This window comes from Anolis carolinensis, chromosome 1, assembly GCF_035594765.1.
Source record: "Anolis carolinensis isolate JA03-04 chromosome 1, rAnoCar3.1.pri, whole genome shotgun sequence".
In the NCBI taxonomy this organism is placed as follows: domain Eukaryota; kingdom Metazoa; phylum Chordata; class Lepidosauria; order Squamata; family Dactyloidae; genus Anolis; species Anolis carolinensis.
In genome coordinates, this window is record NC_085841.1 from 225,744,579 (window position 1) to 225,772,302 (window position 27,724).

General features: G+C 43.0%; 1 protein-coding gene across 3 annotated transcripts in view; it reads right to left on the bottom strand.

Annotated features, from left to right (window-relative positions):
• Positions 1 to 27,724, bottom strand: part of mbd5 (methyl-CpG binding domain protein 5) — a 169,438-nt gene that overhangs the window by 7,131 nt on the left and 134,583 nt on the right. For all 3 annotated transcript variants that reach the window (XM_062966335.1, XM_062966342.1, XM_062966348.1), the window contains 2 exons: positions 19,980 to 21,191; positions 8,281 to 8,354 (listed from right to left, as the gene is read on the bottom strand). In XM_062966335.1, coding sequence (XP_062822405.1) covers positions 8,281 to 8,354; positions 19,980 to 21,191 — 1,286 coding nt within the window. The remainder of the gene's footprint in view (positions 1 to 8,280; positions 8,355 to 19,979; positions 21,192 to 27,724) is intronic.

The following is a 27,724-nucleotide window of genomic DNA, read 5'->3' on the forward strand; positions in this document are numbered from 1 at the left end:
CTGTATATCACGCAGCTGTGGACAAGTCTACATAGGGACCACCAAATGCAGCATTGCCCAAACACGAATCAAAGAACATGAAAAGCACTGCAGACTAATTCAACCAGAGTAGTCAGCTATAGCAAAGCACCTGATGACCTACTCTGGACACAGAATATTATTTGAGAACACAGAAATGCTGGACCACTCTGACAACTATCATGTCAGACTACACAGAAAAGCCACTGAAATCCACAGGCATGTGGACAATTTTAACAGAAAGGAAGAAATCATGAAAATGAACAAAACCTGGTTACTAGTACAGTAGAGTCTCACTTATCCACTTAAGGAAAAGCCTATTAAACATCAAATTAGGTCATGATTTTACAAATTAAGAACCAAAACATCATGTTATACAACAAATTTGACAGAAAAAGTAGTTCAATACACAGTAATGCTATGTAGTAATTACTGTATTTACGAATTTAGCACCAAAATATCATGATGTATTGAAAACATTGACTACAAAAATGCGTTGGATAATCCAGAACGTTGGATAAGTGAGACTCTACTGTATTAAAAAACAAATCAAGAGAGCAAATACAGAACACCACTGAAAAATAGGGGAATTCCAGAGTGCCATCAATCAAGTGCCAGTTAACACCTCCCAAATAATGGATCCCCTCAGGCAGCAACAGCCAGGCTTTGAAGCTGCATGGCTTTTCAGTGCTAATCAAGCTGGCCAATTACAACATTCACACTTGCCTCAAACAGACAAGAGTTCTTTCTCTCACCCTGGACTTTCCACAGATATATAAGCCCCACTGCCTCATTTCCAACAGACCTCACAACCTCTGGGGATGCCTGCCATAATGCAGGCGAAACGTCAAGAAAGACTGCTACTGGAACATGGCCATACAGCCCAAAAAACTCACAGCAACCCAGTGATTCTGGCTATGAAAGCCTTTGACAACACAATAAAAACATCTCTCCATTTGATGTTTAAACTGCAAGTTAAGTTCAATGTTCAGTCGGTATTTTAGTCCTATTAATATTCCTACTGAAAAAAATATTACTTTTAACAATGAACTGCACCTACGGGAATAAACTGATCAAAATCAAAGCATGGATAATCACATTTTTTGAATTAAAAGGCTGAGACATATGATTGAAGAAAGCACTGGTTTTCACTGTGGAGAAGAATGAGAAATAGAGACAGATAAGAAAGCATCAGATATTTAGAGGATTATGTACCTTTCCCTTCAATTTAGCTTTGTGCGGCTATGTGCCAAAATATCAGGGCTGGTGAAGAGCATAATAATGGGCTTGGTTTACCTGTGCCTTGCATTGAACAGCACTGCATTTATTATGTTGCTGGAGAATTCAATATGAATAGTTTTGTGTAGCGTGACTACCACCTTCAGTACAATTACAGAATATACACAATCTCTTCAAGCTTTCATGGGGCTTAAGGTATCAGATGATTAACTCCTTTACCGTTGCTTACAAAAGACACGTCTGTTATATGTATATAATTTCTACATTATATATTACATTTACACTGCCAGGTGTGAGAAATATGCATGCATGGAGCAAAATGAACAACAGAAAGCTGTTTAAGTAACTTCCAGAAATCCCAGCCTGTTTAACAGCTGTCAGGATTTCTGGGAGTTCAAGGCCAAAACATCTGGGGACCCATAGGTTGAGAACCACTGGGCTAAACTAAACTAGTAATAAATAATCTATATGTATATCCATATCTATTGCTATATATCAGATAAAATCTTATTGTTTCTGACCTATGGTGACCTTAAGGCAAACCTATCATGGTTTGTTTTTGTTGGCAAGATTTGTTCTGTCAGCGGTTGCCTTTGTCTTCCTGCCAAGCCTAAGGATTTCAATGGCCACATGGGGATTCAAAACAGGGACTCCCAGTATCCTATTTCTTCAAACCGCTATACTGTATATACTCATTATATATATAAATACACACACATTCAAAACCAGTAAAGGCAAATCTGCAAAAATCAAGATTCTCTACTACCACATGATCCAGGTAAAGACACCTGTTTTCAAGTGAGAAAAAAAACAATCCAATTATTAGATTTGAAATAATCTTGGGAGACTTTCACTTTTTGTCTGAAAAAGATAGGATATTCTATTTGAATTCTAGGTAAAGACACCTGTTTTCAAGTGAGATTCTTTCACTGGGACATTTTTTTCTACAGGATCCAATTTTATATATTTATATATTTTGCCAATAACAACAACAATAATCATCAAAATAATCATGAATGTTGATTCTGGTCACCTTTTTTTGGGCAATGCAAAATAGAATGATGATCACCCAGAGTTTGTGCAATTTTCTATTCAGAAGTTATACTTAGAGCAGTGGTTCTCAACCTGTGGTTCCGCAGATGTTTTGGCCTTCAACTCCCAGAAATTCTAACAGCTGGTAAACTGGCTGGGTTTTTTGGGAGATGTAGGCCAAAACACCTGGGGACCCACAGGTTGAGAACCACTGACTTAGAGATACATTGTGATGCCTTTCATTAGTTCAAGAAACAAAACATTTCTTTTTTTTAAGTATAAGAACGTTAAGTATACAGAAATAAAGAATTATTTTAGTTTTAAGTACTTGCTTAATTGAAAGTGCTTTAGTACAATATTTTTGTTTTAAGGGAATCATGCTATGTATGAACTTTCAAGACAGAGCAGCATTTATTGACAACCACAGGGGATTTATTCCGGTATCCATCTCCCAATATGTACACCGAACGCAGAAAATGTTTAATCTGTTATACCTATGACTTTTTATTCATGAGTACACAGCAAATAATCTAAAATGTGAAAAGGACTCTTCAAACAAACAGTGAGAAGTAGTAATATGACTGAATATTAACAGGAACAAAATGTTCTGATTTTGAAATGCAAAAGTGATTTTAAGTGTTGTCTTAAAAAAGATAAGGTGAGTGCTCCTGGTAACAATTTTTTGCTTGATTCCTAAAGGGATGAGTTATAGAAACAGCTCAGGAGCAACATTTATGGACGAATAGTGTTTTTCTTAGCACCTTATAGAACGTAGAGGAGAGATACCCTAAGTGGCAAAACTCAGCGTTTAATTGCATACTTCTACAGCTCCGGTGCAATTAATAAATGTATGTAAATAAGTAATTATTGAATGCCTCATCCACCCCTCCCCCCCACCCTTAGTGATAATCTTGCAAGGTGCCTAGCTGATAATTTTCATCCATCTCCTTTGTCCTCTCTGCAGGTTCCTCACTTAATTGTTCACCTACTCATTGCATTTTAATCTGTGAAGGTGTATCATTGTCCCTTTCTACAAGCCACGTGTTGACTTGAAAGGAGTGGTCTACTTTGTAGTGTGGTAATTACAAATAGGCTACACTAATTGGCTTGTTAGGGCGCATGGTAATTTCATGTCCTCTGACAAATTCTAGCACAGGCTCGTCTTACTTTCAGGCCTTGGCTAATTGCCATATTTGGGATTACAAAGGAATTTCATGAGGAGAGATTAGCTCGTGATGCCGGCAGGTGAATGGGAGAGAAATGGAAAGAAGGAATGGATTTGTTCTATCTTCTAAGCCAATTTCATTGCAGTGTACACACATAAGAGAGAATGAAAGAGGGGAAGGGAAAGAGAAAGAGAAAGAGAAAGAGAGACAGACACAGACACAGACACAGACAGACAAATGTTACATTATCCCTCCCAAATCTGCAGATGCTTTCAGGAGAGACAATTTGCAAGGCATTGATGTCATCAGTGGTTAGGATATTGGAAGTATGGACTTCTTAAGTTGAGAATGTTATTTTATCATGCACACCTACACATGCGTGAGTGGCTGGTATTTATTCCATATCAGGAAAGACTAAAGGCATTCTTTCAAGGAGTCCACTGGGATAGATCCTAAATCTACTTCACATTGTTTTACCTGTCTACATGTGATTCAGATTGTTATGTGTTCATGCTATCCTACACATAAATCTGAACATGAGAGAATGTACTGTAGTGATTAAATATCTATAGCAGTGGTTCTCAACCTGTGGGTCCCCAGATGTTTTGGCCTTCAACTCCCAGAAATCCTAACAGCTGGTAAACGGCTGGGATTTCTGGGAGCTGTAGGCCAAAACACTGACTTATAGGTATAACCTACTATACCAACTAAATGCATTACAGCTGGGTATAAATACCATGAATCATGAAATATTGGTGCCTAGGTTTTCCTGATTTGTTTCACTCTCGCTCTCCTGTTATTCTGAGTCATGTTTTTAAGACTGTAATCCAGATAAAGCCAGGCCTTGTCTTGCTTTCACACTTGGAGAATTCCTGGCTAAATAGTGAGACATAAATGATTTTGCATGAAATGTTTACTGCCTCTCTAAACAGCTCTTAACCAAGCCCTCAATGTATCTGATTAACATTTGATTCAACATCTGTTGTAGAAGAGCCCTATGAACTTACTAAAAGAACGAGCAAGTCTTAAATACTGATGGTATGGATGCCCTGATCTCCCTGGAGCAGAAAAAAAATCTAGAAATGTCGAAGTCACAGAAAAACCGTTTTTTTTTTCATTTTTCTAGAATTTTCAGAAGCATTGAAAAAATATGATAAACACCAATTACTAATTAAAATTCACTTTGCAACATAAATTGTATTATAAATAATCTTGTCATAAAATGTTAATGTTTAGTATATGAAAGGACCTGTTTATCCAGGTAAACACTGCAAATTATATTTTCTTTAATTTTTTTCTTGAATTAACTCAATGCTGATCAGAATATGCCTTACCAACATTTCCAGGAATTATTGTAGATAAAATAAAAAGTGTACTTCTCCAAGGCAGCTCATCCATTGGTTTTATTGTTCTTTTGATTTTGCTTAATGTAGTGTATATTATCTTTTATTGTATTGTTTAATGTGTTATGATTTGTTGTTCTATTTATATTCTGTGATATTGTATTGTTCTGGGCATGGCCCCATTTAAGCTGCCCCGAGTCCCCGTTGGGGAGATGGTGGCGGGGTATAAATAAAGATGATGATGATGATGATGATGATGATTATATCTATGTATGTTTTTGAACAGAGCATGAAAAAGAAGTTGGAGATGTTCATCCTTCTCAAAAGCTGCCAGAAAGAAGTATAAACAGGAGTAGAAATTTACTGTTTTTTGCTCAAATTGTATGCAGTGATTAGTTTTACTATGAAAATTTGTAAGAATTTTCACATTCCACTGGCAAACACACAAAACAGTAAATCTCCTGTTTATACTATGCTATACATATGCTAGCTTTTCTGTTTTACTTCCAACTTAAAAGTCCCAGGCTTTTAAGGAGACTATCCATTTTGGTGAGAGCATGTCATCATGAAACAAACAAACAAACATTATTGTTTATTAAACAAACATTATTAATAAACAAATCTGCATATTGCAGATTTTGCATACTGCTGATTATGCATACTGCTTGGAACATGTGTAAAACCTTGTCATGATTTATACATTCCACACGTTTCTTGGGAGACTATGCATATGAATAAAAACATACAAAACATAGCTAAGATATGCACACCCCTTGAGGCCCGCTGAACCATATGAATATTGAGTGAGAAATGGGCACTATTCCCTTTTAATGGACAGAGATTGCATAATACCTACAAGACACTTAAGAGTATACCAAAAGTTGACTTGTACCAAATGACCCAAAATGGAGAGGTTCACAGGATTGCAGTGGAATTGTAGAGCTAAAAGGAAGTGTGTATACAAGCCTCAGCTACTGGGCATTGTAAGGATAAACATTTTGCCTCCCTCCTGATGCCCCGTGCACTGGAGAATTAATAGAGGGAAGAATGGGTTTTATTTATTTATTGCACTTACATACAGCTTTTTTCACCCCTAGGGGGGGTCAAAGCAGTTCTCAACATAATCAATGGCAAAATTCAATGCTCTATGTCTATAACACAACACACATCAAAACAACAATGACAATAGATTAAAACCATTAAAATTATAAAACTATAAAACAATAGTCACACACATTAAATTAAACATTTAGGCCTTGCAGAATCCTATGATATTTTAACTACTTCCATATTTCCATGTTTCTGTCATTCACCGAATGTCTTCTTAAATAACTAAGTCTTAAGTTGTTTCCTAAAAGCTAGGAGGGAGGGGGTCAATCTAATCTCTCTGGGGAGGGAGTTCCACAGTCGAGGGGCCACCACCGAGAAGCTCCTGTCCCTCATCCCTGTCAATCGCATCTGCGAAGGCTGAAGGACTGAGAGCAGGGCCTCACTGGTAGATCTTAGTGATCTAGCTGGCTCATAGAGGGAGATGTGTTCAGACAGGTAAGCTGGATCGGAGCCGTTTAGGGATTTATAGGGTAAAGCCAGCACTTTGAATTCTGCTCAGTAGCAGACTGGCAGCCAGTGGAGCTGATCCAACAGGGGGGTTATATGCTCCCTGTACGTCGCTCCAGTGAGCAACCTGGCTGCTACCTGTTGGACTACTTGAAGCTTCCAAACAGTCTTCAAAAGCAACCCCATGTAGAGTGCATTGCAGTAGTCTAAACAAGATGTGATGAGAGCATGGACCACTGTGGCCAAGTCTTGCCACTCTTAGAGGCAGTTCAGATTTTAGAAAGGTCATGAGGCCACAAAGCCTAACCCAATATAGGTAGTGGACACCAATTTCTATAGTCACTTCCAATTTCTATACTTTTTTATTTTACTTTCCGGCTCCTGTGAGCAAGGGAGCACAGCTCTTATCAAAGCTGCCAACCCCTTGGAAGTAGCCATAATTGTCTTATATTTCAATTTGTGTATTGTACTTTGAAATTTGCTCAAAAAAGGTCTTGTTTTATCTTAAAGACTAAAATTTTTATTTGTCATAAGATGTTGAGACTGCTGACTACTTCACTGGATGTAGTAATAAGAAACAAAAAAGAATAAATATAGAAGATTGCAAGGATAAAATTTGTGAATCTTTGAGATGCCACAAGAGTGGTTTTTAGAAAAATAATCACTCTCTCAATCCTAAGTATTAATATACCCACAAATTATTTGGATTATGATTAATAATAACTAATATTATTTACAATAAAAATGGGATGGATTCAGAAACATTATTGTTTTTTATGTGTGCCTTCAGGTTTCTGACTAATGGAGACCCTAAGACAATCCTATCACAGGGCTTTCTTGGCAGAATTTATTCAGAGGGAGTCTGCCCTAAACTTCCACAAGAAAATGCTGTTTTTTCAATTGACTACTTCTTCCTCAGCAATGCCTATGCCCTGAAAAATTTGTTCTGGAGCTTTGATGAACCCTCTAGAGCAGTGTACCAGCTGACCTTTGAGGATGCAATGAGAAGAACAATTTGGTGATAACAGAACAAACTAGTGATTGCAGAGATTCAGCGGAGAAGACCATACTATCAAGGAATGTCAAATCTGAGTCCAAAACAATAATGATACTAGTATTTTAGACTCCTCCATTTTATTATGACATTTGTCACAATTCAACAGAGTTTAGTGTTTTCACAGACCTTGCAGATTTCAATCAGACACAACTGAACATGGCAGATCTGGTCTGACGCTTAATTAATGTGTTATTATTCTTTGAAAGCCTGCCGTTATGTATTCACTCAAAGAATTATAGGAAGTTTTGCTAAATATACTTTTTCTGCCAAAAACAGAGTCACACATAAAAATGTTCTGAATATGCATTGCCAATTATACATGTATTTATTATTAGTTATTATAGAAACAAAAGAACACCCTTGCCAGGTAGCCATGAATCATGTACACTGCAGTGGTTTAGTAATATTCAAAACTTTTGTTTTCTTTCTTTCCACTGATTCATATGAGCTGCAACAGATACTCAACACTTTATTTATAAAACTCATTAACAGAAGTTCAAGGTACAGGGGAACAGTTGCATTTTGCTAGTAATGCAACAGGGAAAAAAGACACGAGTGACACGTATTTGACAGCTCTCCAAAGGCAACTCTGGTATCTCAAATTGGAAAGATCCTCTGCCTTTTATGCTAGAGACTAACATCTCTTCCCTAAGTTTGCACTCACACATATATTTTGCAATACTGTTACTTCCTGTTAAGTAAGGTCTTTGAAACAATGCCAAATCAGTAAAATGTGTTAGTAGAATAAAAATATGGTGAGTCTGCACACCAAAAGTAACAACCCTCCTTTCAAACAAAGTAATTTTTTCTGCAAACATTCATCATTCCTCTTAAGTCTGATGCTTGCCCAAGAATAAAGACACCTTACTTTCTATTCCTCTTTTGGACATGGTTGTAGGCTTCCAGACCTTCTGTTAGTGTCTTCAACTTGTCAGGTTCCACCTGAATGAAGGCATGAATAAGAAATCACATTATCCAGACATTCAATACTACTACAAGTAGCGGTTGTTATTGTTATTTAACAGAGAGGCATGCAATCTTCTTTCCTATGGTGCTTAACAGGCATTGCATCTATCAACATCTCTCTACTTTTTCTGCTCAGTTAATGCAAGAGATTCTGAGTCACTGTGACAGAATATACTCACACTTGAGAGTAAAAAAAAATAACTATGTGAAAGACTTAACTCTCTTCTGTGTTTCTTGAAAGTAATATAATCACAGTTAAAATATGCATTACTCAGTTGCCATATATAACACATCACAATTGGCACATATATAAAATGTATAATCACAAATTTTGGAATTTATACATTTATACACTATGCAAACATTTTGTATATTAACACTGAAATATAAAGTTTGCTGATAACATATTAACATTTCAAATCCAGACATCTGTAAACCTTGGTAAATATGCCACTTTTTACATCTGGGTTCTACACATCACAATATCCGCTGATTGGTTCATGTACAAGGGGACATTTTCTTCCTTGCTCTCATAATAGACCCCATATTAAGACAGAATGGAGACTGCACTCAAGAAATCAGGAGAAGACTAGGGATTGGAAGGGCAACTATGAAGGAACTAGACAAGACCCTGATTTGTAGAGATATATCACTGAATACTAAAGCTATGATTGTCCAGTTCATCATAATCCTAATTTCTATGTATGGTTGTGAAATCTGGACAGTGAAGAAAGCTGATAGGAAGAAAATGAAATTCTTTGAACTATGGTACTGGAGAAGTGTACTATGGATGCTGTAGACTACTAAAAAGACTAAAGAAATGGGTCCTAGGGCAAATCAAGCTTGAACTACTCCTAGCAGAAAGGTCATCAACGGGATGTTTAAAAAAAGGATTGAACAAATTCATAGAGGACTGGAGTATTTGTGGTTTAAAGCCACAATGGATATATATGTTGCCATGATTACCAGAGACAAGTGAAGATTATGAACAGGACACATGCCCTTCTTATCAGTTTCTCATAGGCAATTGATTTGCAACTATGCAAAGAGAAGGCTGGACTAGAAAGGTCTTTGGTCTCAATCTCAACTTGTCTTTTCTTATATTCTCAAACCCTAAAATATGGAGTGAATGAAGCATGTTGTCAGACAATATTACGTCATTTTGATACTGTTAATTATTAAAGCAGTGAATAAACAGAAATTTTGTTTTGGCACCAATATCGTAGTATACAATTTAGTCCACTGTAATTAACAACAAAACTACAAATTGGGCAAAACCAGAAACTTCAGTTGCACTGACATAAGCAATAAAAATTATAGATTGCAATACCAGATGGTTCAACTCAATTCTCTTCCTAATTGAACTTTGTGAAAGCACGAATTTTTGCTTTGTGTATAACCAAATGTACATACGACATTGCAATCATTATGTACAGATAACTTTACTTTTCAAATGAGATTAAAGAACTTCACACTTCATTTACCAAAGAATATTAAAATTAACATTTTCAATGTGAAATATACCATTATTTCATCTTTATTATCATCACATCTTATATTGCTTTTGTTACTTTAAATCTTCACAGAGATAAACAACAGATTTTGTTCCAATAATAGCTAATTTGTATATCAAATGACTGCATTAGTCAACTGAAACATTACAAATATTTCTGCTGTGAACTTCACTGAAGGCACCAGTGTGCTGCATGTTAGATGCGTTATTACTTGTAATATTATAGTGGTAGAGCTTTTGGTATTCTGCATATTTAGTAATTGATCTTTGGAAAAATTAACTACAAAAACAATACATGAAGAAATTAGTTATGTCATACCGTAACTATTGCTACTATGCCATACTTTCCTTTTTCAAAAAATATCTTTTTATGATTCTGGGTCTGACCAAAGTATAACCCCCCCCCCCTTTCAGTTGAAATTTAACAGTAGATGTGATCGCTTTTAGATAATTTATTCATTGATACTCAACCTCTCAATCAGTATGATAGTTCAATCAGACAACTAGAAATTAGGATATTCATTTATTTATACTGGCAACGTTTGTGAATACAATCAATCGGTCTTCTACATTTGTGTGTTCAACTTTTGTGGACTGTTCACAGATTTGATTAATATGTTTTCACTAGGAATCTCTACAGTCCCCAGTATGACTCTATGATCAACTTGGGCTGCAAATTGACAGTGCAGTTGCTCTGGGGGATCTAAAGACTCCTAGAGGGAACACTAGTCTAAGCATTTGCAGGTCTTACACTGCAATTCTCTGGTCAACTTCAGGTGGAAGTTGACTACTGAGTCATGCTGGAAGCCCTAAAGATTCTGAGAGGTTTTCCCTCAGGTTAAAAAATTGTTAATTTGCGATTTTTCCACTTTGGTGGGGGTCTTACATCCCCAAGCACATTGAAAGTAAAGGACGTATTTTTGAGCCCCTGCAAACTGGTTCTGCCAGTCATAGTACTTATGTTTTACAAAAGGAAACACAATTCCTTTTTACAGGTTCAGGAAGTACAAGGAATGTGAAACTTTCATTTATTCAAAGTGTAATTGGTCCTCTGTATTGGATACCAGTTTACTAATCATCAACTACAGGGTTAGAAGATAATTTCTATCATGAGAACCTGCATCATATTAAAATTCTGAATTACTCCCTTGAGGATTCACAGTGGGAGCAAATTGGAAGTGGACACATTAATTGACAAGAGGAAAGCAACGAAGATAGAGGAACCTCGTTTATAAACAGCAGAGTGACTGACACACAGAAAAAGGCATTGGGTGTAAAGCGGCAAGTACTCATGGTGCAGAAAAGGCTCTGTAGGGAAAATGGTAATACAGATTGTTATCAATTAAAAGTTTTGTTTCCAATAACGTTGGGCTCAATATTCTAATTATGAACAACATATGAGAACCAACTCACAAATAAATCATTTGGAATCCTAGTTAACAAGTGAATAAATTTGTCTGAATACAACACACGTGTGTGAATTATTCTAGAGTCCCTGGCTATAAAATTCATTTTACTATGTTTGCTTAAAATTTTGGTAATTTTTTTGTTATTTACTGAATTTCTGTTCAAAAGTCTCTCAAAAGCCAATGGGATTTTGGCCTGCATAAATAGGGGTATAGTGTCTAGATCCAGGGAAGACAAGCTACCCCTCTATTCTGCCTTGGTCAGACCACACCTGGAATACTGTGTCCAATTCTGGGCATCGCAATTGAAGCGAGATGTTGACAAGCTGGAAAGCGTCCAGAGGAGGGCGACTAAAATGATTAAGGGTCTGGAGAACAAGCCCTATGAAGAGCTGGGCATGTTTAGCCTGCAGAAGAGAAGGCTGAGAGGAGACATGATAGCCATGTATAAATATGTGAGGGGAAGTCATAGGGAGGGAGCAAGCTTGTTTGCTGCTGCCCTGCAGACTAGGACATGGAATAACGGCTTCAAACTACAGGAAAGGAGATTCCACTTGAACATTAGGAAGAACTTCATCTGTGAGAGCTGTTCGGCAGTGGAACTCTCTCCCCTGGAATGTGGTGGAGGCTCCTTCTTTGGAGGCTTTTAAGCAGAGGCTGGATGGCCATCTGTCGGGAGTGCTTTGAATGAGATTTTCCTGCTTCTTGCAGGGGGTTGGACTGGATGGCCCGTGAGGTCTCTTCCAGCTCTATGATTCTATGAAAACATTTGATAGATCTGATAGATTGTTTTCAACCCCAAGTAACTGGAAATACAGCAAGTGCATATGTTGTCCCTGAAATTATAAATTAATATGCACACAAATTTGTTGCTGTTGAACCCTGGTCCCCATAGTCATAGATCAATGCTCAAACCACTACACTACTCTGGCTCTCTTACACAAATTTAACAGTTAAAAAAACACACATTTCCCATCTGTTTTGATGTGAATATCCAGGACTTTCCAACTTTCAAAGAAAGCTCTTAAATGCATTTGTTTAATGGTTATATTTAAGAGGATCACTACACTGAGCAGAGTGCTATTCAGAAACTTCTAAGAAGATTCAAAATGTTACCTGTGCAGTTAATTATTCACAGCCACAAGTAGATGGACAGGTTGCTCACCTGTAACCATGTTTCTTCGAGTGTACTCTGTGAATTCACACTAATGGAGAAGCTGCGCCTGCGCAGGTTCCGACGGAAACTCTTCCAAGCTGAAGTTCAAATTTTGGCGGTAACCACGCCCCCCTTCCCAAGGGGCATATAAGGCAGCCCCAGGCGCCCGCTCTCCAGTTCCTGCGCCGCCAAGGCAACGAGAAAGGGAGAGGTTTGCCAGAGGGGAAGGAAGGGCGGGTTTGTGTGAATTCACAGAGTACACTCGAAGAAACATGGTTACAGGTGAGCAACCTGTCCTTTTTCTTCGTGTACTCTGTGAATGCACACTAATGGAGACTAACACGCTAAGGTCCCGGATGGTGGGACAAGGCAAACTCGACAATCAGTGAATGTCCAAACACATGTTTATTAGGACATAGAAAAAACAACCGTCCCAAGGGACCAGTGCAATAAATTGTCCGAAAGGACCAGTGCAATGCAACATGAGCATCATAGAAGAAGAACATAACATGGAAGGAATTTTTCAATAAACATGATAGAGAAAAATACACAATTGCGTAGTGCATATAAACGCTCTCCCAGGGGGAGAGGGACAAACACATCTTGGTCTTTGGCATATCCGCCAGGGCCAACGAGGCGGTACAAAGCAACAGAGCAACTGCTCAATACAATCATGGGAAAAAACACATATCCCTAGAGGCAGGTATGGGGAAAAAACCCCGTCCAACTTGAAGGAGAGGTATAGAGAGTCACCTGTGGGTGAATATGAAGAGAAAAAACGTCTGAGAGTCAGGAGAGGCAAGATGAGAGTACTGATCTTGCAAAGGCCGAGTCTTTAAGGGCTTTACTGTCCAGCCTGTAGTGAGAGACAAACGTGAGAGGGTTTGACCAGATAGCCGCTTTACATATGGAGTCAAGCGGAATACCCCTAAGGAAGGCGGTCGACGCCGAGAGGCCCCTAGTCGACCTCGGGCGGATGGAAGGAGGGGGAGGTCGCTTGGCTAGTTCATAGGCCAACTCAATGGCCTGAGCGATCCAGTGGGACAGTCTTTGGGAAGAAATGGGATTACCCAACTTGTCCTGGGCATAGGCGACAAAGAGTCTTTGTGACTTACGAATGTCCTTAGTACGATCCCTGTAGAAAAGAAGTGCTCTCCGAACGTCGAGAAGGTGCAGTTTTTGCTCGAGAGGAGAGGAGGGGTTAGAGAAGAAAGCTGGTAAGACAATGTCCTGGTTGAGGTGGAAGGCTGACACCACCTTAGGAAGAAAGGTAATGTCCGGGCGAAGAACAGCGCGGTCATGGTGGAAACGGAGATAAGGCTCGTCGACTCTGAGGGCAGCGAGCTCGGATGGCCGTCGTGCCGACGTGATCGCCACCAGAAAGGCCAACTTCCAGGAGAGCAGGCGTAGATCGGTCGAGGCAAGCGGTTCGAAGGGAGCAGAAGACAGCTGAGAAAGTACAAGTTCGAGGCTCCAGCCCGGCGTAGGTGGTAGCGACGGCGGGCAGATGTTATTGTAGCCCCGGAGAAAGGTTTTGATCAGGTGGTGAGAAAAAAGAGATGGCTGGCCGTGGCGCTGAAAGGACCAGGAAAGAGCTGCGAGATAAGCTTTTATAGAGGCAAGAGAAAGTTTCTTCTCGACGAGAGTCATGAGGAAGTCGAGGACCACCGATACCGAGGTCGGGAAGGTGTCGACGTTACGGGATCGAAGGAAGGCATGAAAGCGAGAGAGTTTGTAGGAATAAGCCTTGGTAGTAGACGGCTTATGGGCTGCCCGCAGGACGTCTCGCAGATTCTGCGGAAGAGAGGCTAGGTAAGAATCTTCCATGCAGTGAGATGAAGGGAAGAAAGGTCCGGGTGAAGAATTTTGCCGTCCTCCCGTGAGAGAAGGTGCGGCGAGAGAGGCAGAGGGTGAAACGAACCTCTGGAGAGGCGAAGAAGGGCTGGATACCACGGTTGGCGGGGCCAGGCCGGAGCTATGAGAATCGCCGTGACCGAGATCGAGAGAAGTTTTTCGAGAACTTTCGGTATGAGGGGAATCGGTGGAAAAAGATAAAGCATCTCCGCCGACCAGTCCAGAAGAAAGGCATCCCCTAGGCAGCCGGGGAAAGAGTTCGGGGGGAGCCTCGCTCCGTAGCGGGGTAGTTGGGCGTTGTGGGGAGACGCGAAGAGATCCAGAGTAGGGCGCCCCCAGAGGCGGAACAGACCGTCGAGGACCTCGGGATCGAGCTTCCATTCGTGAGAGGAAGAAGTCATCCTGCTGAGGGCATCCGCTAAGCCGTTTTGGGCGCCCGGTAGGTGGATTGCAGAGATCTGTACGCCGTGGGCTATGCACCAAATCCAGAGACGAGAGGAGAGGAGCATTAGTTTCCTCGAACCCGTACCACCCTGTTTGTTGATGTAGAATACTGCTACTAGATTGTCCGATTGAATGAGGATGGACTTGTGGCGGATGAGGGGGGAGAATGCTTTTAGGGCTTTGAGAATGGCAAGAAGTTCGAGGAAGTTTATGTGGTTGGCCCTCTCTGACGGGGACCAAAGATTTTGAACCGTTAGACCGTTCATGTGGGCTCCCCAAGCGTAGGTGGAGGAGTCTGTGGTTATGGTTAGCGATGGCGGGGCTGGATGGAAAGGAAGGCCCTTGCACACGTTTTGGTGAGACATCCACCATGAGAGAGACTGGCGGACGGACGACGGTACCGACAGGTATCTGGAGTTGTGGTGGTGGAACGGTTTGAAAGTGTCTATAAACCACCTTTGCAGGGTCCGAAGGCGCAGCCTGGCAAACGGGGTCGTGAGAACCGTGGAGGCCATGTGGCCTAGAAGGACCTGAATGACACGGGCTCTGACCCTCCGGGCAGATCGACAAAGGGCGATATGGTGGCGGAGAGCCAGGAATCTGTCGAACGGAAGTGACACAGTCTCTGCGACGGAGTCGAAGAGGGCCCCGATGAACCGGATTCGGGTTGACGGGGAGAGATTTGACTTCTCGGAATTGAGTTGGAGGCCGAGAGATTTTAGAAGACGCAGCGTGAAAGAGACGTGATTTTGGAGAAGAACCGGGTCGGGTCCGACGAGAAGCCAGTCGTCCAGATAAGGAAAGACCGTGATGCCATGTAGCCTGAGGTGAGCCGCTACGGCGGCGACAACCTTGGTGAAGACCCTCGGGGCCGTGACGAGACCGAAGGGCAAAACGGTAAACTGGTAGGTTTGGTCGAGAACTTTGAAGCATAGGAACCGTCTGTGCGCCTCTCGTATCGCCACGTGGAAGTAGGCGTCTCGTAAGTCTATGGAGGCAAAGTAGTCTCCCCGCTGCAGCATCGGGAGGATAGAGGCAATAGAGACCATCCTGAATTTGGAGGGGCGAATGAATATATTGAGTGCCCTTAAGTCCAGAATCGGGCGTAGCCCGCCTCCTCTTTTCGGGACTGTAAAGTATCTGGAGAAGAAACTTAGAGGGTCCAGTTCGGGAGGGGAGGGACGGATAGCGCCTTTGGCCAGTAGCGCTTCGACTTCGGCCAGTATCTCTGGGGAAGGGTTTGAGTGGAGAACGTGACCTGTAGGAGGGAGGTCCATGAACTCTAAGGCGTAGCCGTCTTGGACAATGCGGAGAACCCACGCATCTGAAGTAATAGAGTCCCATTGATTGTAGAAAGGGGCTAGTCGGTCTGCAAAGATACCGAAGGGACGAGGCAGCGTGGGCTCTACAACGGTAGCGGGCGAGGAGCTTTGGCAGGAGTTGGCGTCAGGTACGCCGATTAGGCTGCGGAGGAGCAGGGGTGGATCGACCGCGTTGCTTTTGCGGATGAGGTCCCCGGCGAGGTTGGTGATGGGCTTGATTGTTCGAGCCCGAAGGCCGCCTGAAAGAATGGTGTCTGAAAGATTGCGGCGGGAAACGGCGGGAACGGTGCGGGAACCAGCGAGTGCGCTGAGGTTGAGGTTGGTCGCCACATTTAGACGCAAGAATTTTAAAGTCATGATTAGACTTGAGTTTGTCATCGGTACCGGCGTGAAACAGTCCGAGCGCATCAAAGGGAAGGTCCTCAATGACCTGTCTGGAAGATGAGGAGAGACCCGAAGACCTCAGCCAGGCGTGGCGGCGAATGGAAATCGCGTGGGCAATCATTTTACCCGCAGTATCACCTGTATGCTTCGCCATTTGTATTTGGTGGTGAGCGAGCGAGTCTGCCTCCTGTTGGAGGGTAGTGAGGACGGAGCGGTCTTCGTCCGACATCTTAGCGAAGAAGGGCTGCGCCTTCTCCCAGATAATTTGTTGGTAGGCACCCATGCAGGCTCCATAATTCGCCATGCGGCAAAGCAAAAGGGCTCCGGAATAAAGTTTTCGACCCACGGCGTCGAAGCGCTTCCCTTCTCTGTCGGCCGGAGTATTCGACTGACGACCTGAGGATTGAGAGGCCTTAACGACCAGGGAGTTAGGGTCGGGATGGTGTTTGAGCCACTCCAGGGTATCATCGTCGGTACGGTACCAAGTCTCGATCCTCTTCGAGGTCGGAGGAATGGAGGAAGGGTTTTTCCAGGAGGCCTGGATAACGTCCAACAGATAAGGCAGAAAGGGGAGTAGCGTGGCCGGCGGAGCTTGGGCCTGCACCCTCTTGAAGACTGGGTCAGACACTGCTTTGGAGGTTTGCTTGATCTCCAAACCCAGGGCGTCGGCCATCCTGACCATTTGCTCAGCGAAAGCACGAACATTGTCAGTAGGAGAAGGCGGGTCCGCCTCATACGCGTCGTGGGGAGGAGAGAGGTCGAGACCGAGAGAGACCACCGAGGCCGAGAGGACAGAGTCTGGACGGTCGACATCAACATCTTCCTCCTCAGCCCCTTGGGGGGACTGAGGGGGAGAAGACAGCACAGTCTCGGGAGGAGGCAAGGCCTCGCGGGAAGAGAGGGCCGGAGGCCGAATGTCCTTAGAGGCTGAGGCCTGGGCTGCCCGAGCCAGGCGAGCCGTTTGTCTGCCACGCTCCGGTGTCGAGGTGGGAGGGAAGAGCTGTTGGCGCGACGAGCGAGGCGGCGCAAGGGGCTCCGGCACCGGCACCCTAACCACCGTTTGGGTAGAGTGGTGGGGTGAGTCCTGCAGCTCCGCATCAGACAGGGGGTGCAATGGAGACTGAGAAACATCTCTAGGCCTCTGGGCTGGTACAATAGGAGAAGACCTTCTCGAGGAAGTTGTCGAGGAAGATGGCGGGTCTTTCTTTGAGGAGGCCGAGGAGGAGGAGCGCTGAGTTAGCCGTTTCTTCGCCGGCGGCTGCTTGGATGCAACCCTCAAGGACTTGCCAGGTGTGGGAGGAACCACAGCTGAGTCGGATTGCGCTCGACGAGACTCCTCGTGAGCCCTTTTAAAGGCTATTTTGATAGCAGAGGAGGACGGAGGGGAACCGATACGAGAGCGGATCGAGGTCACCGAAGCCAGAGAGCTCGACGTCGAGGAAGGTCCCACCTTTCCGGAGCGGGTCGACACGGTCGCCGTCGTCACAGTACACGGTGGTTTGACCGGTTTAGCGACCCTGGAGGTCTTGGACGCTCTGGACGAGACCGAGGAAGCCTTGGCTGCCGGAGGCTTAGTTGGTGGTGCCGACATAGCTCTCAAAGCTGAGGACGCCGACGTACCCGACGTCGACGGAGTCGGTTCTGGCGCGAGAGATTTTTCGTAGAGCGCCGCTCTAAGCCTAGCGGCTCTGTTCTTTCTGGCCTGAGCCGTGAGAGCTAGGCAAAAACGGCAGGTACTGACCACATGAGCCTCGCCAAGACAGAAGAGGCACTTGGCGTGGCCGTCCGAGTCAGGAATTTTAGCAGCACACTGCGTGCAACGCTTGAAACGAGTAGTAGACATGCGAAGAGTCCGAAGTGAACCTTGCGGCGGAAAAAAAGGAACTGGAGAGCGGGCGCCTGGGGCTGCCTTATATGCCCCTTGGGAAGGGGGGCGTGGTTACCGCCAAAATTTGAACTTCAGCTTGGAAGAGTTTCCGTCGGAACCTGCGCAGGCGCAGCTTCTCCATTAGTGTGAATTCACAGAGTACACGAAGAAAAATAGTGGTTATAATGCTCCACATTTAAAGTGTCAATTGAAAATTTGGACAAGGGAAACTAGTGAGTGGAGTTGGGAAACTTTTAGTGCTATGGACCGGATTTCTTTACTATGAACATGAAATGGGATTTTGTGTAAATTTGGTGAAAGATCGGGTTGGATGTGTTTGTAGGAAATCTGTAGAAGTGAAATGGCGCGAGCAGGTAGGACTTAATTCTGGAAAAAGTAGTAGTAGAAACAGTAGTAGTAGTAGTAGTAGTAGTCATCACAATGAAAGAAGATTGATTATGGATATGAGCGTGTCCTCACCACTGAATAATCACAGCCAGAACCCACTTGTTGAATGAAGGGTTCTCTAGTTGAAGGCTATAATTTCTCATTAGACTAAAGCCCTTACATATTGGATGAAGGTAAAAGGGGTGGCAAAGCAACAGAGATAGTGTATTATTGAGAACTTTATTTCCCTTCTCACTCTCATTCTTATGTTATTCTTAACTCCTTCCCAATAATCTGACTTTTAGGACTGTTGAAATATTGTTAAATTACAGAAAAACAATCTTACAATAAATAATTGAATTCTACATATGTATAGTCACCGCAGGAATACCCACATACTTATGACTGTCCACACAGCAACATGAGTTGACATTGTATTCGCAGAGAATACCTGCAGACATTAGAGCCAACATAATGCTGTATTTTGATGTGTCTCTTTAGTGTCAATGAAATCTGTCCAAGCCGTTAGCTTCCCTCTATTCAAGGGGACAGGTAAATTTCCATTGATCTTCCAATACTAAAATTCTGCCTGGCAACATCAATGCTAAAGTTTTATTTAAATATTAAGTATTTTGCTTTAGACAGGTTCATTCATTTGGCATGGATCTAGAAGTACACAGATATGATTGAATTTCTCTGCCCCCATCCTTCTATCCCCGAAAGCTTCAGGGGACTCTGTAGAATGGTGAGCAAAGGGGGAAGGGTTGTATAGTTGGGGTTGTACCTTTGTGGATAGGGAAGCAGCAAGTCCCACAGACATAGTAAAGTGTTTTCTGTTCACATAGGGGCTCTTTGCGTACTGGTCAAAAATCGTCCTCATATACAATAATAAAGTTAGTATTTTAAGTAACCATCCACTCTAACAGAATTAAAGAAATTCTGTAAATACATTATTAAGTAAACATTCTTGCCTTGCTTTGCCACTTGTGAGCCTTCAATCTAAAATAATTAATACAATAGATGTTCCTCTTCATTTTCTAGGATGAAAGCACCTTATGCTTTTTTGTTCCATTCAAATATGTATTTGTGTATATATTCAGCATTTTCTGGAATTATACTCATATGAATGATAGTTCAATAATCACATAGAAAACTATAACCAACAATATTTTTTCTTTTTTTTTAAATGGACACAAATATTCTTCACTCAGACATACCTTTGTTAATATATAAATATATAACATATGTATGTATATAGATAAATATACCTTCCCATCCGCAGTGCTTTGTTGACATGAGTTGTGAACATCATCTTCTCTTACTAATTTACCAGGCCATGAAGTCAGTCCTTTTATTTGGCCCCAGACCAAGTCCCCAACATTAAACGTCCTTGGCCTATAATGTATCAACTCATGTGAAGAGGGAGAATCGGGATTCCTTAGGTCATCTTCACTACTAATGCTTTTAGCGTCTGAAGGACTAGGCACACACCCATTAATGCTTTTGGCATTAAAGTCTCCATTATAATGGATGTAGTCTTTAACTAGAGAACTTTCAAAGCTATTGGAGGAACTTGGAGACTGCTCTTCCATTGCCAGGTCTTGCTTAGAAACATTCAGCAACTCTCCAAACCCTCTGCTGTGTTGAGGCCTGTTTCCATTTATGTGTGCACATCGTTCCACAGTGTTCTCTAGTCTCTCCTTAAAACTCATCATAGTTCTTTTGTAATTGCTATACCTGAAGTTCTCCTCCAACATCTTATCGTTGTGACAGTTTCGCTGGGGTAACAGGATGGGAAGTTGCTTGCCTTGGGCTAGCGGCAGTGCGGAGACATGGTTGGGCCTTTCATGGCAAGGGCTGCTGTGGATATGGGATGAATGGTCTAAAAACTCCTCACATTTCCATCTGTTCATTTCCCCTCCAGGACTTTGCTCCCCTTCCCACTGTTTTTTGGGTGTGTTACAACCTGTTGGTTTATAATATTCCAAGCCATCCCCCTCACTGGAATTTTTAAGATGTTCTGAATTCTTCAGTATCCGTGCCCCTCTAGTATTCCTTGCCCTGCCATCATGATCAGAAATGCCAATGTTTCTTCCATGGATTACTGCGCTGACAGCACTGGAAAGATTTAATGGGTCACCAATTGAGGCTGTGAAGGCACTCATGGCACTCAGAGCTGGAATGGGGCTCATTTGGGTTGTATTGTTAACTGCAGTGGTGATAACAACTTGCATCCCCTTGCTGGCAGCATCTACCACGGCTTTGTAGATGGCATCGACTGAACCCTCACTCTGGGCTGCTGGGCCGAGGTTGTCCTTTGCCTGCTGCTGCCCTACAGATGTTTCTGTCCTTTGTTGCAAGTTGCACGCTGTATCTTGAAAAGGAGGAAGCGGGGCATTGGAAGTTTCAGGAATTGGTGGCATTCCCATTTGAGATATCATTCTCTTGTTCAGAAAAGCAGCTTCTTCCTGCATTCTCACCTTTAAAATCATAAAGGGAAAATAAAATTGAGTTTTGTTTTTGAAAGCTATTTAAGATAATGTATGTTTCAGTCCTAAAAAAAAATCCCAGCTGTAAAAGGGCACAGAGGTCATCATCATCAACAAACATATTGGCACACAGGTCATTTGTCAAATATACTGACACAATATCATAACCATCACCACCATCAACACCACCTTTAATTATGTTTCCAATCTCAAAGTGACATAACAGTAAACAGTTAAGAGCATTAGCTTTTCATACTGTCACTTCCTTGGGCTATGCTGCATATATTTAATAACCGAACATGCATCAGTCATTAGTCAAAAATTAATTTTATAATGAGCCTAAATCACTTTTATATTTTTCTTGATGATTTCCTTTAATTATTCCCCTGCCTATATAATCTTACTGTCTTTTAGAAAGGAATTTGTACCCAGGGATCAAGACAGAATATAGTCAATAATCCTGAATAGTCCTGTCTGGGGACATGGTTTTTCATAAATGGGTACAGAGTAAATAGTGCTCAAAAACCTGCACACAATATATTGGTGCCACTCCACAGGAACAATCTCTGTTTTTCTTCCTGTCCTTTGGCTATGATTCACTGAACATGAGAACATTTCACTGGAAGCCGGCCTTGAGGACTGCTATGGAATTGGTTCTGGAAATACAGATTACCTGTTCCTGCTGAACCATCCCACACTTTGAGATATTCCTATTCAGTGTTCCCGCTTGCTGTTAACAGTACCTGTATATCCATTGCGACAGGACCTCTTGAGGGTAGCAATAGGAGCATGAAACTCTTCTCATGTGGAAATTCATTCTCACTCAATATTTAGGTGTCTTCCCAAAGATATCTCAGAACCTTAATTCATATTCTGTGTTTTGATGGCCGCAGTCCTTCCCCATTTCATAATAAGTAAAATATTAGTGTTATGGTTGAGCCTTATGGCTCCGATACTGGGAGACGTGGTCGTAAGACTCCTCGGGAGTCAGATACTCTTGAGGAGCGAGAAAGGAAGCGGCTGCGGGACTTATTTGCAGAACCATCTGACGAGGATTCCTTTGAGGGTTTTACTGAGAGAATGGAGGAAGAGATGGTTAGCTCAGAGGAGGATGACATGGAATGGACTCGTGTGAGGGAGGATTTGGGTGCCACTGGCAATGATAGTATGGAAGGCAATTGGGGACCTTCAGGATTAGACCCGTGGACAAGCTGGAGGGATGGGACGGGATCCACAGCTGGGGATGCTGTGGGGCGTAGTCAAAGGTGTTTCAGTTCTGATGAGGAAAGTGATGAGGAAACGCCTGGAATTAGGGTAACAGCTGATAGTGATGAGGAGCTGTAAACTGGCATAAAATGGGGTTTGGAAGCAATGGCTAATTGCGTTGGGCAAGGTAATCTGGACGAACGCTTGGGCTCTGTGTGGGAAATTCCTGAAGACGGGCGTGATTCGTTTGCTGACTACGTAAGTTACCAAGGACACTGGGCATAGACGGCGGGAGGAACTGTGTGAGCTTCTGTTGTGCAACCTGTGCTTAATCTTAATAGCTTGGACCTCCGTCGTCTTCTTGACGGACACCATCTGTTTATTCTGGACTGACTGACTGACTGACTACGGCCTCGGACTCTCCTTCCTGTGATTATCGTTGGACCTGGTGAACTACAAACGTCTGTACCTGCCTTACGACCTTCGGACCGGATTGGAACTTCGCTGACCGCTTCTGCCCTTGAATGCTGCGTTTGTATCTGGAAATTGCTTGCTGTGTGGAGGAGTAACCTCTTAGTTACTCAAACATAGCTTTTGGCAGCAGAGAAGCATCTGCTGCCAGTTTTTTGTATTCCTTTGAACCTTTTGTTCACCAGCTTTTGTTTGTTTTAGTCCCAGGCTGAAGTAAGCTTTTTTGGTTTAACCCGGATTAAACTCCGGTTTAATCCGGTTTATCTTTTGAACGTTTTCCTTGTGTCTTTTTACTTTTAAGGCCAATGTTTGCCTAGCCCTTGTCTTTTACGGGCATTTTTGGTTCTGTAACTCCAATAAACTTTGCTATATCTTATCTTGTGGCGTTCTGTCCTTGACAGATTGCCCAACGCCCATAAAAAAGTTTTTTCTTAGTAGTTAATTGCGTCAAGAAGACAATGGAGGAGCTCAAAGCTCGCTTTGATCAGTTGCAGGCTGCTTTTTACGCTGCACAAGCAGCACAGCCAGCCAAAGGACATGTTATGACTCCCGAACGTTTCGACGGGTCTCGGAACAAACTGCCTACCTTTTTGGCACAAATTGAACTCTATTTTTCCCAGATTAGTGTACAAGCTTTTCCTACGGACACTAGCAAGGTGGCATTTATTTTGAGTTTATTGACTGGTCCCGCAGGACAATGGGCCACTAATTTGATTTTGGGAAATGACCCAGTCAAGGACAATTTAAGTGATTTCAAAAAATTATTAACTGACACTTTTGGGGATCCCCTCCGTACGGAGAATGCTAGCTGGGCTCTTTATCGGTTGAAACAGGGAAAGGGGACTGTTTTGGATTATTTAAATAAGTTTAACTCGTATCGACATCAATTAGACTGGGGGGAGAATGCATTTATGCTTTTGTTTATTGCGGGTTTAAATGACTACCTCCAGGATGAATTGGCACGTTTAGAGCCGGCAGAAAGTTGGGATGCCTTAATAGCTAAAGTGTTGCGTTTGGACGCCCGGTTCGAATCCCGTAAACAGTCTAGAGCTATGTCTGCGCCACCTGTGTTTGAGCCTAAGGCACTTGTGACAAAGGGGGACGAACCTATGGAACTCGGGGTGTTTAAAAAACTATCTATAGCAGAAAAAAACCGTAGGAGACAACTGGGGTTGTGTTTGTATTGTGGGAATGCTGGGCATTTTGCCAGAACTTGTAATGTAAAACCTTCCCAGCTTTCGGGAAAAGGCCAGCCCTAGTGCGACGTGAGTCCAACGCATTAGGGCTTTTAAAGCAGTCAACTGAGGGGAAGAAACATGTCTTTGTACCCATTTCTTTATCTGTTGGGGGAAAAGAACTTGCTTCTACTTTGGCACTGCTGGACTCAGGGGCTACAGTCTCATATGTGGATGTTGGGTTTGCAAGGAAGCATGGACTTCCTGTAGTGCGTAAAGCATGCGATGTATGGGTGGAAGGGGCAGATGGGAGATTATTGGAGACTGGGGTGGTTAATCATGAGACCTCAGAGATAACGTGGGAGGTACAAGGAGTAACGGGAAAGTTTGTTTGGGATATTACACGATTACCAAGGTATGACGTGATCCTGGGAATGGATTGGTTAACCTTAGTAAATCCTCAAGTGGACTGGGTAACGCGTACTATAGCTTTTAAGAGACAGGAATGTTTTGCTCTAAACCCTTCTCAGGTTGATATGGAGGGAATGCCTGGTGGATATGGGGAATTTCAAGACGTATTTTGTAAGAAAGAAGCAGATAAGTTACCGCCTCATAGACCATACGATTGTGCCATTAGACTAGTGGACGGTGCAAAATTGCCAGCAAGAAGGTTGTACGCCTTAACAGTACCAGAAAGGCAAGCCTTGAGAGAATTCCTTGACGAAAACCTAGCTAAGGGGTTTATTCGCCCATCTAGCTCTCCAACTGCTGCACCTGTGTTCTTTGTAGCTAAAAAGACAGGAGAACTCAGGTTGGTTTGTGATTACCGGGTTCTTAACAAGCACACCATTAGAGATAGGTACCCACTACCTCTGATTTCGGAATTACTATCGAGGGTGCAAGGGGCTAAGATCTTTACCAAGCTTGACCTGCGGGGGGCGTATAACTTGATTAGAATACGGGAAGGTGATGAATGGAAGACGGCATTTAACACGTGTTTCGGATGCCACGAGTTCCGTGTAATGCCTTTCGGACTTTGCAATGCGCCTGCGGTCTTCCAAAAGTTCATAAACTATGTATTTAGAGACTTAATTGATCGATTTGTGGTGGTTTATTTGGACGATATATTAATTTTCTCTAAGGATGAAAAAGAACACCGACAGCATGTTAAGCAGGTACTACACCGCCTATGGGCTAATGGGCTTTTCGCTAAGGCTTCTAAATGTGTTTTTCATGTACCTGAAGTTGAGTTCCTGGGACATGTAGTTTCCGGAAAGGAACTCAAAATGGATCCGCATAAAGTTGACGCAATCAACTCATGGCAAGAACTTAAGACTAAGAAAGATGTGCAGCGGTTCTTAGGCTTCGCTAACTACTACCGGGAGTTTATCCCAAACTTTGCCAAACTCACGGTACCTTTAACGCAACTCTTGCGTAAGAAACAACCGTTTGTGTGGGGACGGGAGGCTCACGATGCGTTCTTACAGTTAAAGTCTAGCTTCCAGGCAGACAATATACTAATACATCCGGATGTGGACAAGCCGTTCATAGTAGAAGCAGACGCTTCTAGCTATGCATTGGGGGCTGTATTATCTCAAAGGGATTCATCAGGGACTTTGCGTCCCTGTGGATTTTACTCTCGGCAACTAACACCGTTTGAACAAAATTATACCATATGGGAGAAGGAATTACTGGCTATCAAGGTGGCGTTTGAGGTGTGGCGGCACTGGTTAGAAGGCGCACGGCATCAAATTGTGGTCAGATCTGACCACAAGAATTTGGAACATTTACAAACGGCCAAGAAATTAAATCAACGCCAGATTCGATGGAGTTTGTTTTTCTCTAGGTTTAATTTTAAAGTTCAGTTTGTGGAAGGGAAGGCAAATTTGCGGGCAGATGCATTGTCTCGCAAACCCGAGTTTAAGACCAGTGAGCAGGTAGTGTGCCAGACAATTTTGCCTACTGCCTCTTTATGTGTAGTGGAAAATGAGATGGGATTACATGCTCAAATCCTAGAGGCTCAGAAGGAAGATAACTGGACTCAAGAGCAACTCATGCTATTGTCAGTAGGGAATCGTACAATGTTGCCTCATTTACAAGATCAGGATGGCGTACTGGTACGCAATGGACAGGTTTATGTACCAGTGGGGGCACTCAGGTTGGAGGTCATTAGAGCACATCATGACGAATCCATGGCTGGGCATTTTGGCAGATTTAAGACCGTACAGCTCATTACCAGAAACTACTGGTGGCCAAAGATGCGACAAGACATTCTTCGCTTCTGTGATAGCTGCGCCGTTTGCCAGCAGAGTAAGATGCCTGTTGGGCACCCTAGAGGTTTACTATCTTCCTTGCCTGTCCCTGAGAGACCATGGCAAATTATTTCCATGGATTTCATTTCTGATTTGCCTAAGTCTGGGGGTTATACATGTATTTGGGTGGTGGTGGATTTATTTTCTAAAATGGCTCATTTTATTATGGTTGAGCCTTATGGCTCCGATACTGGGAGACGTGGTCGTAAGACTCCTCGGGAGTCAGATACTCTTGAGGAGCGAGAAAGGAAGCGGCTGCGGGACTTATTTGCAGAACCATCTGACGAGGATTCCTTTGAGGGTTTTACTGAGAGAATGGAGGAAGAGATGGTTAGCTCAGAGGAGGATGACATGGAATGGACTCGTGTGAGGGAGGATTTGGGTGCCACTGGCAATGATAGTATGGAAGGCGATTGGGGACCTTCAGGATTAGACCCGTGGACAAGCTGGAGGGATGGGACGGGATCCACAGCTGGGGATGCTGTGGGGCGTAGTCAAAGGTGTTTCAGTTCTGATGAGGAAAGTGATGAGGAAACGCCTGGAATTAGGGTAACAGCTGATAGTGATGAGGAGCTGTAAACTGGCATAAAATGGGGTTTGGAAGCAATGGCTAATTGCGTTGGGCAAGGTAATCTGGACGAACGCTTGGGCTCTGTGTGGGAAATTCCTGAAGACGGGCGTGATTCGTTTGCTGACTACGTAAGTTACCAAGGACACTGGGCATAGACGGCGGGAGGAACTGTGTGAGCTTTTGTTGTGCAACCTGTGCTTAATCTTAATAGCTTGGACCTCCGTCGTCTTCTTGACGGACGCCATCTGTTTATTCTGGACTGACTGACTGACTGACTACGGCCTCGGACTCTCCCTCCTGTGATTATCGTTGGACCTGGTGAACTACAAACGTCTGTACCTGCCTTACGACCTTCGGACCGGATTGGAACTTCGCTGACCGCTTCTGCCCTTGAATGCTGCGTTTGTATCTGGAAATTGCTTGCTGTGTGGAGGAGTAACCTCTTAGTTACTCAAACATAGCTTTTGGCAGCAGAGAAGCATCTGCTGCCAGTTTTTTGTATTCCTTTGAACCTTTTGTTCACCAGCTTTTGTTTGTTTTAGTCCCAGGCTGAAGTAAGCTTTTTTGGTTTAACCCGGATTAAACTCCGGTTTAATCCGGTTTATCTTTTGAACGTTTTCCTTGTGTCTTTTTACTTTTAAGGCCAATGTTTGCCTAGCCCTTGTCTTTTACGGGCATTTTTGGTTCTGTAACTCCAATAAACTTTGCTATATCTTATCTTGTGGTGTTCTGTCCTTGACAATTAGTTTGTACATCTGTTTTAATAGTACTCTCTCTCTCTCTGTGTCC